Source organism: Platalea leucorodia (genome assembly GCF_965183815.1).
Source record: "Platalea leucorodia genome assembly, chromosome: 7".
Taxonomy (NCBI): Eukaryota; Metazoa; Chordata; class Aves; order Pelecaniformes; family Threskiornithidae; genus Platalea; species Platalea leucorodia.
In genome coordinates, this window is record NC_138829.1 from 42,134,675 (window position 1) to 42,148,405 (window position 13,731).

The following is a 13,731-nucleotide window of genomic DNA, read 5'->3' on the forward strand; positions in this document are numbered from 1 at the left end:
ATAATACCAGGCTAGCAACCAAACCAGAATCAGAATAAACTGATAGTGCCCTTCTAAGTATTTGTAAGGAGCTTAAGCACCTTACTGGCAGCATGTATCATACTGTAAATCCCTGGAGTGCTTGGATGGAATCAGCTGTGTTGTAACTACTTCATGGAGCTGTGCTTTACGTTTATCATCAATCCTGTTCACAGAGGCAAAACTATGTAACATAAGAGGCTGCCAAAAGTTTTAGGTATTTTGTTTTTAAAAGATAAGCTGGATTCTAATTGCATCTTTGTGTCTGCAAACCTTGTGACTATAAAACCTTGTGTGCAGAGGAGAGAATATATTAAAAAAACACTATAAGAAAAGAGAAGGACCCTTAGTATAGATAAGACTCCTATCTCTAGGTCTGTCTTCTCTAAAGGATATCTATTATGCATGCTTATAAGCAAACTGAAAGCTGCTAGTTCTTTATGTGAATTACAACTACTCTTGGTGGTAGTGCACTGTGGGCATAAGAAAACCCATAATGCTTTCAAACAGATCCTGAAAATTCTGAGGAGAGATTTTAAGAAAATTTTAATCTGGATTTCAAGTTTGAAAATGAAATTTTAGGTGTACAGTAATTTTAATCCTGCTGAAATTAGAATTTGTATTAAATTATTATATTTGCATGGTTTCATCAGTTCCTCTGGTATATTTGATTCATCCATAGAAATGTTAGTGTTCACAGATTCTCTCCCTTGTGAGCATAACAGAACTGTGGGCAACATGTTCAAATACAGTGCCAATCTTATAACTGGATAGAACTGGATTTAATTTATTACAACATACAAATGGGTGGATTCATTGTCTGACTGGAGGATCAGAAGTCAGGAAGACTAAATTTTGTTGGTTTTTTGTTTTCTTTTGTTTTTTATGTGCTGTTGGAGGTTCTTTTTAGAGTGTTGCTGTTTGAGTATGAAAGATGCTTTTACCTTTACAAAAAATCAAAAATATAGTGTATATAGCAGAACTGAAGCGTAAGTATAGCACAGCAGTAACCTAGAATTAGACAGCGGCTCATAGGAACAAGCTACAAACAGAAAAAAATGACATATTTGAAATCCGTACATGTGTATTAAGGCAGACCTTATGTATGAATTACCTGATACTTCATGATGGCCCTTTATTGGAATTGATATATTGGAGAGGAATATTCAGAATTAATCTAAACAGTAGTAGCCAGACCCCACTGCTATTATGCATAAAAGCAGTTTTTATGTAATTGAGAGTCCCTGTGTATGTCTTTTTTTCATGACAAAGAAAGACTATTTACTTGGCTTGAACTTGGGTTTAGAACAGAGCATTTCAAATGAATTTTGCAAAGAAGATACTATGTTTAAAAAAAAAATAAAAAGTACTGGTCCTTAATAACAAGGTATAACGTGGCTTTGAAAATCAGAGTTCAGGGGTTTCCTGAGGAAGTATTAGCTTGTGTCTTTATTGTTTCTGAAAATTGCAGGTATTGTCTCTGTAGGGACAGATATTAATATAGAGCTTAGCTTCAAAAAGGTCATTCAAAAGTAGTAAAAATTGTTTCTAAAGTAAGAAAAATATATACTAATGTATTTCTCACAGCTAGCTGCCAAAACAAAGTGAGGTTTGCTTAAAGATGCTTACATCATTATTAGCTATGATAATAATAGCTGTGAAAATATTTTAACTGCATTTTATATACCAAAAGTGCTTGCACCATTAATTAAAAAATAAATGTCACTTTGTACTTAAATGTGTCCTCTGTCAGAGGAGGAACCTTCTAATTTGTAGTGTTTTATTTTGCTTCTTAGCCAAGTACCTAAGTATACTTGAGCAGCAGAGTCCCTAAGTATACTTGAACATAACCTGTTGTGGAGAACTAATTAACCTCCTATTGAAGATTGTTAGATGTTTTATAAAATCTAGATTTTGAAATGCTGAATATATTGTGCTACTTAGTGTGATATGAACTCACTGGCTTTGTTACTGAAACCACAATCCTCATGGAATCAGTAGTTTCCAACTTTCCAGAGGAAAAAGTCTCCAAGTGGTCAAGCTTCTGGCAATAGTCCTTAATCTCTAGGTTTTTTGTGACTTTAGAAGATAACCATGGTAAGGTAGGAATTCAGCTTCTGTAAAGAAGGAAATAATAACATGAGATGGAAAGGTAAAATAAGCTTCAGTTGCCATTTTTTCACATCTCTGAACTGTTTATTAAGGCAAATTCATGCTTTCTTTGTTAGAAAAAGACTGTCTCTGTGGAACTCGAAAAATATTACAATACTGGCCCATTTTTAATAGGAGTATATGACAGGAGTATTGTGTGAGTGTTATGAAGTAATAGTTTGTAAGTGCCGCTGCTTCCCAGTTCTCCAACAATATAAGTAAATTTCAAGAATATTCTTCAATTGGTTTATGGGTTATATAGAAGAAGTTCCAAGTTAAACGAGTACTTGTTTTAGTCATGTTACCAAACTAATTAGCCACTTATTACAATGACAGTCATTCTCTAAAAGCAATTAAACATACTGCTTTTAGAGCAGTCAATATTTGCCCTATTGGATGTTTGAGGATATGAGTTTATGTTAGAACAAAAAATCTTCTTTTACTTGGTAAGTGGCGTAGGAATAACTGAAAAGGGAGGATATTTAAAGAATACTGAAATTAAGCCATGATTAATAAGCCTTAAAGAAAGCCTATACACACAGCTCTATATGTTCTTTATCCTCAAAAGACACCTTTCACATTAGAGAATATGAAAACACAGTTGTCTTGTACATTCCCAGCTCTGCATCTGTATTCCATCCTCTTCCCATTTTTTGCAACCTCCATATAAATCAATGCAAAAATTAGTGTTATAGAATAGCAGAAAGAATATATCTGAAGAGCTGTGGAGAGCAACATGCTCCTCTTTTCAGACAGATCCAAGCACGCCTTCATATGTTACTTGTCTTTAGTTTAGGATTAGGGCCTGTCGTGTGAATTTTTAACAGAAGGTAGTATCCTGGGGACCACCAGTTCCTACAAATGCCTGCAATGCTTGCAGTATCATATATATGGGACTGTTGAAAGGGGTTCAGTATCAAAACTTATAATCATCTCTGGTCTTATGTTCCATAACACCATGAATTACAGGCATATATTTCTCCTGTTTATCCCCATATTAGTCTGTCTGTAGAAGTGGCCAATGTAGTTTAGTAAATCTGTAATTAGTTATATTCAACTTCTTCCTGGCTGTGAATTTAATCTGGGAAGGGAATGTAAGGGATACAAAGGATTAGACTATAAAAAGTCAGTAGGAATGATAGTAGTAGGTAGGTAGGATTTTGAAAAGTAGGAGAGCTGTTCTGAGTAATAAACTAGGTGAGTTGTCTACAGAGATGTAAACATAGCGGTTGGTTTATTCATGTGAGAATAACACTAGCAGTAAATTACAGGACATACCCTTTACGCTTTCATACAAACTGCAGTTCAGATTTCTTTGCAGAGGCATATAGTTGTGCAAGGAAATAGAAATTATGTTACATAAATAAAGAAAAAATCATGAAGTAAGAGGAAGCTGGTGAACTGGAAAGATTCAGGGAGGTTGTCTGGTATTGCAGAAGTTGCAGACTCATACTAACATTGGTCATATTCCTGGTAGGTGACAGAGCTAGTGATAGATGAAAAAGAGAAGAGATACATGAGGTTTGTTCTCATAGATACACAAACTTTACTGAGGTAGGAAAGCAGCTCTGAGGAGTAAACTGATGAGGTAAAATGTCTTCAGAATGCCAAGTAATATGATAATGGCTTATTAATGTGCAAAGTTACAAATAATAACAGGATTAGCTGAACACCAGATCTGTACACCATGTTTCTAATAGGCCTGAAGTCCTGACAGCACTTGACAAGCTTGCAGAAGTAGCAGACAGCATGAGTGAAGGGAAGAAGCTATTGCTAAGAGATGTTTACCTGCTGGTATTGTACAATAATCCATATTCACACCTTTAGATCTTTCAGACTTAGCAACTTTGCAGACCAAAACTCAATATTTCACTCCTCTTCAATTTACTGTATATGTTCACAGAGGATTTCATCCAAGCATATCGCTTGCTATTGCAGCCTGTCAAAGGTTTAAAGGGAGGAAAGTTTGTCAGATGTCATAAAGGATGTCCAAGAGATATTTATGTTGTTGGTGTTGTTTTGTTCTTTTTCCTTCTTAACATCCCACTCACCATCTTGTAAAGTTTCTTGAAGAAAATGCAGTCTAATTTCTTGTCTCTGTCGAGTGTTAATTTGAGAAATCAGAAAGGAATTAGGAAATTATTTAGGGAAGGCCAAAGGATTCGAGACCATGGTGGTAATAATTTCATTCAAATATTTCAGAGTGAAAGGAGAACCTCAAATTCATTGTTCCATATATTGTCTCAGCCATTTTCAGTAATTTGCTGTATCACATAACTTCTGTTGAAGTATGGGAATTGCGATAATGGGGTAGATAGTGTTATAAACTGATTATCATAGTCAGCTGAGAGGCAGCATTTAAACTTGTTTCTCACATTTTTCTTCTTAGCTGAATTGCCCACGTCACATTGTAATCTTTCTTCCTCAGGTTCAGTGTTTTACAAAATTAACATGATTAGCCATGGAAATCTCATAGGATAAGATTTTAATTAGTGGCAGAAGAAAAGAAAGTATGAGGATTATTTATGATTATGATGGGTTTTCTAAATTTTACATGTTAGGCCATTTATTATTTGTTTTGTAACTAGATATGTATTGAGCAACCTTGAGATTTCTGTCTCCCTGAATTAGACTAAACGATAATTTAAATTGGTGTATTTTGCATGTATCAGGATCAGCCCTCCTCAGACTCCTTGGTTATGACTTCTGTCTTGCAAGGTTTCACAAACAAGAGAGCGAGAAGACTATTTATGAGATAATTAAGGCTACAGGATTATATATATAGTTTTTTAATTGTTTTAAGGGATTCAAAACTTCCTCCAGTCTTTTTACTTAGGATTCTTCACAGTGTGAATCATGAAGTTATCTGCAGCGGCTTGTACAGAAGCTGACGCTTTACCCAAAGAAATCTTACAAGGAGCCTTAGGAGGATCATCTACAAGCTTCTTCCATTTCTTCACTAATTGACTATTACATCCAAGTTCTTCCAAATGAAAGCATTGGTATCCCTGCCCGTGGCATGGGAGTTGGAACTAGATGATCTTTAAGGTCCCTTCCAACCCAACCCATTCTATGATTTAACAGGGTTCAGTTCTATACAAGTTCTGTTTTCTCGTAGACATTCCCAGATATTTTAAAAATTGGTCTTGCTCTTTTGTTTCTCTCTTAAAGCTGCACCTGAAGTTGTAGCAACCCTTGAATGGAAGGCGCTTCTGCATGATTACCCATTTAAATTTCTTGCACATATAAGAGAAATGTCAAGCCCAATGGGGATATTATTTAATTCTTGTGCTTTGAGAAGAGTAATAAGAGGTTTATTGACCATCTGAGAAAACAAACTTTTTTTTGTTAGTGAACACAAATCAAGAAAGTGCTGTATGCATTCAAAAAGCCATTTCTGAAACTGTGAACTACTCAGCAGTACTGAGTCTTTGATGATGGTTAGTCATCCAGTATCCTTTTCTTTCCTCCACTTGTTCAATGTTTTTCTTTCACAAATAGCTCCTGCCTGTTCTGTTGTAGGTTGTTGAACAAGCTTACTCTTCTATTTCTGGGGTGTAAGGGTTAAATCTGGGTTGGCCAAGGTAGGCCTGAAAGACTAGGAAATTCTCTCTCCAGCTGTGGCAAAGGATATGAAGTCTATTGAAAAATGTAAAATGATTTCAGATCAGAGCTGGTTTCCCCTAACAAAGAATTGACATATGAGAGAGAGGTGACAAGGAAAAGACAGTTTCCGTGTAAACATATTTGAGCAAAGGAGGATTTAAATGCAATTGCAGCCCTTCTGGAAATGTACCAAGAAGATAAATATCCTCCTAAAAACAAATAACTAAGGTTGTCTTACCTTTGAAAATTGAGAGGACACCAGAACCATGCTATTCTAAGGGAAGCCATCTTTCTTCAGATACGTGGAAGACAACTCTGTTTTTTTGATTCCTGGGTTATTTGAATTGGCAACTAGACTTAACTCATGAAGTAAAAAGTTTGGAAAAGGAAATATTTTACGAGATTTCCTTACTTTGGAGACTTCCATCTGCAGCCCTGGAGAACGAGGTATTGAAACAAGCTGGAGACAGAGCTGAGTGGACAGCAAATGCCCAAGTGATCTCTCAAAATGTGAACCTGCTATTCCAAGGACAATATTGCATTAAAATTTCCTGAACCCACTTTTACCCAGCTTGTAGTTGAGAATTTATAAGAGATCTGGTGATTTTTGTGTGACAGACCAAAATATGTTCCTCTGTCATATGAAAGCAAGTCCTTCCGTGTATGATACCTGGAGATGTGTCACCTCAGAGCAACTTCCTAAAGATGTATGGAAACCTATGGAATAGCTGCCCTGTTTCCTGGACCTTTTTTCTTGTATTTTTCTCCAGTTTTATCCCTTTTCCTTTCTGTGCAGAGTTCTCGCTAAACTATTTTTGTTTAACACTCAAGATTTAGGCACTAATTAACCTAATCATGGAAAGGTGCTTTTTAAAAAAAAAAAAATCTACTTCCTCTGTTCTTTCTGTAGCTGAACTGATGTGCTTGGATTCTCTCACCAGAAAGCTTTTCAAGTAAGAAAGACTTCTCTAACTCAAAAGGGAAGTAGTGTTTCTTTCAGGGGAAAGAAGCCAGAGTGAGAGTAAGAGGAGACGAGGAGGACTGTTTTGCCAAAACTAAGTAACTTCAGTTTGTTTCTCAATGTACCATTTTAATTCAGCAAACACAAAGGGACTGTATTGGCCCAAACTTGAAAACAAATTATCAGGGAGACAAAAAGTAGCCTCTTGCTGCAGGTCTCAGTGGGTTTCTTTTTGGTTTGGGTTTTTCTTTTTTTTTTTCCCCCACTTCAATAAATCCCTACTTGGGGAAGATGCTACAGGCAGCTTAGGTCTACTTGGGAAAACAAGAGTTCAATTATCTTACATTTCTGCTCTTCCCGCCCCCAGTGAAAAATACCACTTTCTGTATCCTAACAGCTAATCCTACTTATAAAACTAAGAAAATCTTTTCTCCAAATGTTATTCCAAATTTCTCAAAAAATGTGATTCCACATTTTTAGGTTAAGGTCCAAAAACTGCATCAGGTAAATTAAGAGAGGTTCAGAATACATTTTATAGTATATAAATAATTTCTTTAACATAAATAATTGTCCTCTCTTTAATTCAGCTTTATGCCTGTGATTTTTGTTTCATGTTTTGTTCTAGTGAACTGTTTATAGTATCAGTTGAACGTTCGTGTTTCATGGAGGTAAATGTGAACCCATAACGATGGAAATTTTATTATACAGGACTATGAAGAAAATGAAAAGAAAAAAATCAGAAAGAATTTCAATGAAGCTATTATACTCTCATAGGAAATCTGAGTATATCTCCTTTGCTGTCAGTTCCCATTTCTTATTTTGGAAAGTTGTTCTGTATTTGTAAAATTTGCGTACATAGTATAAGTTGTTATGCGTCCTGACAAATGAGCTTGGTTTCTACCAGCCAGTAGTACCAATATACTAGCTCTTGCAAAAGCCCGTTAAGCTCAGCAGCGTGTACAATTTCTGCAACAAGGTCAAGTGAAATCTGTCTTGTAACATGGTAGAATCCTGGCAACACTGGAAATAGGCTACCACTAGTTGTCTTTTCTACCATCAGTGCATCGAGAAAGTCTTTATGTCCAAACCCAGACTCTGGTTTCTGCTGAGTATTACAAACTCAAACTGTGTCAGATTCATGAGGCTAAAGAATACAAGGAAAAAAGGAGCTGAACTCTCTGTCCATGTAGAGGAAGATGTAGGGGTAGCCCCTTGATTTCTTTACTGTTTAGTCATTTTACCAAATGACTCAATCCAATATGTATAAACCAGAATCTGGGACTCCTCTTCACACAAGAGTGCATTCCTCCCTTGGCCATAGAGGTAAAACTCCTCTCACTTTTGTGTGTGCTCTCTCACCCTCTGACCTCATGACTCTTGCATTTCTGTCTGTGCAGTGGCCTGACTTCAATGGGAAAGGTGAGAAGCAACTCCATTCTGGTTTCGTCCATACTTGATGGGAACTGGGGAAGTGGGTTTATGTCTCTCAGGTGGGGAGAGACATAAAAGCAGGTTTCCCATTTCCTGGACATGTGGTCTAACAATTAAGCTATGTGCTAGAGGCAGCACTCATCATAATCAACTGTTTTTCAAAGGAACTCTGACTCAATACTATATATAGGCTTTAGGAGTGCTTTAAGCGTACCTATTGGATTAGACCCGTTTTAGGGGATTTAGATGTGTGAATATTTAGTTTGTGAATCTCTTAATGACCTTAGGTAAGATGTTCTAACCAGGTTGCTTAGTTAAAATGAGGCATAAGCTTCTATAGGGAAGGTAATAACTAAAATTTGGGCACTCAGGAAAGTTCTTCTGGACAAAAATGTAGGTATTATGGGTATGGATGTATTTAATTAGGTAAATAAAAGTTTTTTATTAATCGCGTTGTTAACAAAGTATCTAAATTCTGCCTAAATTGAAATTTAAGTCCATTCCTGAATCTGGACCTCACTGTGTTCTTTGTCTTCTGTACTTGTCTAAAAATATTGTTGTGTATTTGTTAAATATTTTACGTTCATATACAACTTATTCTAAGGGTATTCAAACTAATGTAAAATAAATAAAAAGCCTACCTGTTAGGCTGGATCTCATTTCCAGGAGGGTTACTTGGTAACCACAGCATTTCCCACTGAGATTATATTTGTTTTTACCTGTTGCACATTTCTGTCTTGGGATGATAGAGTATTTTTTTTTTTTTAATTATCTAGATGTAAATTATGAAGTTAGGTATTATTTGAACGTTGTGATTCATAGGAATCGTTATATAATGTATCTTCAAGACATGGAATAAAAAATGCTATTTAAATAATGTTGTCTGTATAACATTCCTGAGTTTCTCACCTTTTCCTTCTCTAATTTTCCAATGCAGATAACAATACCCAGACCTTCAGTGGCATCCACACAGTCTGCTTCGGAGAGCTTTCATTATGGCCACCAGCTAGAGAAGAGGGAGCAGGATGCTCAGTCTATGGAACACACCGTAGAACTTTCCTCTCCAAAGGAAAGCTTGCCAGGTTTGGTTGTGACAGAAGACGCACTTCCAGCTAGTGCCAGCAGACCGGATTTGGTACTTAATATCAGCCAAGAGGTGCTTGACAGGGAAGGACTTGTCAAAGAATGTGTCAATGTCCTGGACTGTGGCCAAAAGGACCTACCTGAACAACATAGTGGGACACAGGAAGAGAAAGAACTTGAAAATATTCCTGTAGAGGAGGCTGAGGAAGAAAAGCTTCCAGTGGTTTCCGAGGACGCCATTGAAATGCTAAGCAAAGAACAGAATTCTTCTTTGCCAGGAAACTCAAAATCTGCAGAGGAAGAACCTCAAATGAATACTGAAGCTGCTGAAGAATCAAAGCCAAGGCCCGTCTGTTTGGTGCCAAATCAAGATGAGGTTCTGAAGTCGATAGCACCTAAACCATCAGAATTTTCTCCCTCAAGACTTACCAAACCACATGTTAATAAACAGGCAAGCAAAATAGCACCAGTTCAGGAAAATGGTTTTCATTCTAATAAGGAAGAAGTCCATATCCAAGACTTGAAATGCCACCAAGTGGCCCTTACTACTTTTTTGCACCAGGAGGACAAAAAAGAGAAAAATGCTCCCAGAAATGGAGAGTTATTCCACTGCATTTCAGAAAATGAGAATTCTCATCGATCTAAGAAGGACTTAGTTAAATCTCCTTTTGTATTCAGGCAGAGCCGAATCCCAGTTTTAGCACAAGAGATAGACTCAACATCAGAGTCCTCTTCTCCTGTTTCAGCAAAGGAAAAGCTTCTTCTAAAAAAGGCCCATCAGACAGACTTGGTCAGACTACTTATGGAAAAGAGACAGCTCAAATCTTTCCTTGGTGACCTCTCAAGTGCCTCTGATAAGTCACTGGAAGAAAAAATGGCTGCTACTCCAGTACCGTTTTCTGAGGATGATGTCTTATCCTCATTTTCTAGATTGACGGTGGACTCTCATTTCAGCAAGCAGACGGAAGACAGCTCTTTATCTCCAAGCAGCCCTCAGTCCAGAAAAAGCAAGATTCCAAGGCCAGTGTCCTGGGCAACCACTGATCAAGTCACCAGTTCAAGTTCAGCTCAGTTCTTTCCTCGGCCACCACCAGGAAAACCTCCTACTAGACCTGGGGTAGAAGCTAGGTAATGCAGAGAAAATAGAAATAGGTTTTCAGGTTGAAAATGGATTTGAGCTTGATTGCAGTTACTGTGCAGTACGTAATGCTGTAGAAGTTCCATCCTTTAACTAATTTTTTAAAAATGCTGGGCTTCAATTCTCTGAGAAATCTTACATTGTTGGAGCATGAATGAGGAGAGGCTGTTACACAAGAATGAGCCTGCTTCACCATTAAACCTTATACATCAATAGATGTGTATTCACTATTTTGAAACCTGTCAATCTATAACTAAATCTTTACACTTTTCTTTTAAAGTGGGGTCACTTTTCTGGAGCTGTTGGTTATTCACAAACCCAGAGAAATCAGTAGGATCTGTCATATCCAGCCCCTTTGAAAACTGAACTCTTCTTATTGTAGACATTTTAAGTATTCGGGTTTGGAGATTCCACCCATCAGTATTGAGGTAGTTAGCAATGCTCAGATCATGGCTAAGTAAAACCAGCTAATTAAAGGAGGGCAGAGCGAATTCTAGAAGCCCCCCCTTTGCCAATTCTATATACAGACAACCATGATCTAGTTTCTTCAGTGCCTACATTACCAGGATAAGGAGAATTTTGATACAGTAGGGCGAAATCCTCTGAATGAAGTTGTGTTGTGCCTTGTCATCCCTTAGAATTGTGTATAGGAGTGTATTGATGGTGTGCAGGAATGGATGTAACCCTCCGAAACAGAGGCAATAAGCACTGTTCTTCAGTGCGCTTCTTCCAATACCACCAGGAAATTTCAGTTATCCTGTAAACACTTAGGCTGTTTATGTGAATGAGTTTATGCAAATATAAATACTGTGTTGATTTGAACAACACAGAAGCCAGAGCCTAGATCCAAATACCTCTGCCTTATAGGGAAGTTCAGCTCCAGATGTCTGTTCTGCAATGTAAGCTCATCCCTAGTTTCCAGTGATACTGTGTTTCTGTATGAAATTTAGTGAATAGATGGGAACAGAAATAATCTTTCTTCATTTCTTCTTAAGGTTACGCAGATACAGAGTCCTAGGGAGTAGCAGCTCGGATTCAGATCTTATCTCTCGTCTGGCTCAAATCCTACAGAATGGATCTCAAAGACCAAGGAGTTCTACCCAGTGTAAGAGTCCAGGATCTCCACATAGTCCAAAAACACCACCCAAAAGCCCTGTCATCCCCCGACGCAGTCCCAGTGCCTCCCCTAGGAGCTCTTCTTTACCCCGTACTGCCAGTTCTTCTCCGTCCCGGGCTGGGAGACCCCATCATGATCAGAGGAGTTCATCCCCACATCTTGGGAGGAGTAAATCACCTCCTAGCCATTCAGGCTCCTCATCTTCTAGGAGATCCTGCCAACAAGAGCACTGCTGCAACAAACCAAGCAAAAATGGTCTGAAAGGATCTGGCAGTTCCTTCCACCATTCCCCAAACACTAAGACTCCCACAGGAAAGAGCAAATCAACCACTAAGCTTAGCAGATAGGAACTGGGCCTTGACAGGTATAAAGCCTCCTCCTAAATCTGATGCATGTTGTGTCTGTGTAGTGTGTATTTAACAAAATAATGAAAAATATATTAAAAAAATGGTATTGAATCTGTGCTTTTTAAAGAAAGTAAGCATCATAAAGTATTCATGAGAAAGCATACTGTGTAAATAAGTGGCCAGGCATTGCCTAAGAGTAGGCAGCAAGCAGATCCGTGAGGGGGGAAGTAGAGGCCAGGATAAAAACGACTAGGTAGTCAAAGAGGTGCAATGTATTTAGAGCAAAAAATATCTCTGAGGTGAGTGTTTTAAAAGGGTGTTTATTTCTATGGTTTTAGTTTACCTAGCTAGAAGATTTGGCCTAATTATTTAAGGCCTTACATACCCGAGGAGTATGTAAGAAAACCTGAAACGGTTATTCCCAAAATGACATCACCACTTGGGAGATAAGTACTGCTCAAGCATGTCTTGGTAGTTTTAAAAAAGCACACGATTTAGAAGACGATCCTATTTCTACCTTATAAGTCTCTCCCATTTTGAGTTGCACACATCTCTGAGACGCTCAGTGCTTATCTTGTCCACTATCTACCATGGCACAGATCTTTTACCTAAGGAAGTGTCACATACGTTGCCCCTTCTTGACACTGACGACATTTTAAAAATTAATATTAACATTTGCCAAAATGTTTTTATGGCTATATTATTCTTTAGAAAATTGTTTAGTACTAATTAGGATCCAAGAAGCTAATTCTCAGTTCTGTGTTGTACACTTTGGGAGTCATAGTGGGGTTCTTCAAACCGCGTTCAGTAGAATTTGGAAAAGCGGTCCTATCTAGGAAATAAGAGAAAGGAGGAGATGTCTGCACTTCACTGAATGTTGCAGATTTACAATAAATTGCAATGTATGTTAGAAAATAAGTTAGAAAACAGAAGTACGTTTTTTCCCTTAACTCAACTGCAAAAAGAACCCCTGCTATTGATGGCTTTTGTTTTTTCCATTAGTTACGGATCACTTGAACCACTGATCTTACCATACAGAGATGATTACCAAGACTTGCTTTTTTAGTCATTTGTTTTATAAAAACATGAAAGATGAAAGAGATAAGGAAATTGTCTGCTTCATGAACTTGGTAGGTTATAGGTGACAGAAATACACTTAACACCCTTACAAAATCCAGGTAAGAATATTAGTCATCAAAGCAAAATATACAGAAAGCAATCTGAGATATTTTTTATGTTGGATTCTTGTCATTCTTCTGCCCAAATGGTTTTTTGATAGCCAAGCTTCATTGTCTGTCAGTAAAGTCCATGGTGTCTAATTCCTTCAACTTTGTTTGGTAGTTACTTAATGATCTCTTGTGCTCTACAGGATCTCCGTAGGGCACGTAACGGTACAGCACCTTTTGCTACATTCAGAAGAGAATAGTGGGTCAGAATAGTAACATAAAAGAATGCAAGCCTGAGAAAGATGTAGCCAGCTCTCCCTAGATATTCCTGTTGTGGGGACGCTGGATGCATAGGAGACTTGTCAGTTACTGATCTGCTTGCTGTAGTCATGCCTCTCCAGCCAGCATCTGTGCTTTTTTTATTTAACCTCTGCCAAATGAATACCTTTGGATTAAAAAGGGAATATTTTGTCTCCGAGCTAACACATTCTAATGCTGCATTAAAGCTGCCCTAGAGCTGCACTGAATTTCACTTGCTTTGTCAGACTATGTTGACTTTTTTTTCTTTTCTTACTATGAATATGTATATTGTTTCCCATACGTAATGTAGCACAGTGTGGAACCTTAATTTCATTCAGGTTTCAAGCACTACAGATGAATGCAATAGGTAGGGTATACCTGCTTTTTCTGAAGAAACTGTACCATTGGAAAGT

At 37.5% G+C, this 13,731-nt stretch overlaps 1 protein-coding gene across 1 annotated transcript in view; it reads left to right on the forward strand.

Annotated features, from left to right (window-relative positions):
* TTBK2 (tau tubulin kinase 2) overlaps positions 1-11,852 on the forward strand; it is a gene marked incomplete at both ends in the record, with an annotated part of 71,791 nt that extends 59,939 nt beyond the window's left edge. The window contains 2 exons of the mRNA XM_082316851.1: positions 9,105-10,378; positions 11,384-11,852. Coding sequence (XP_082172977.1) covers positions 9,105-10,378; positions 11,384-11,852 — 1,743 coding nt within the window. The remainder of the gene's footprint in view (positions 1-9,104; positions 10,379-11,383) is intronic.
* Between the last annotated feature and the right edge of the window lie 1,879 nt (positions 11,853-13,731).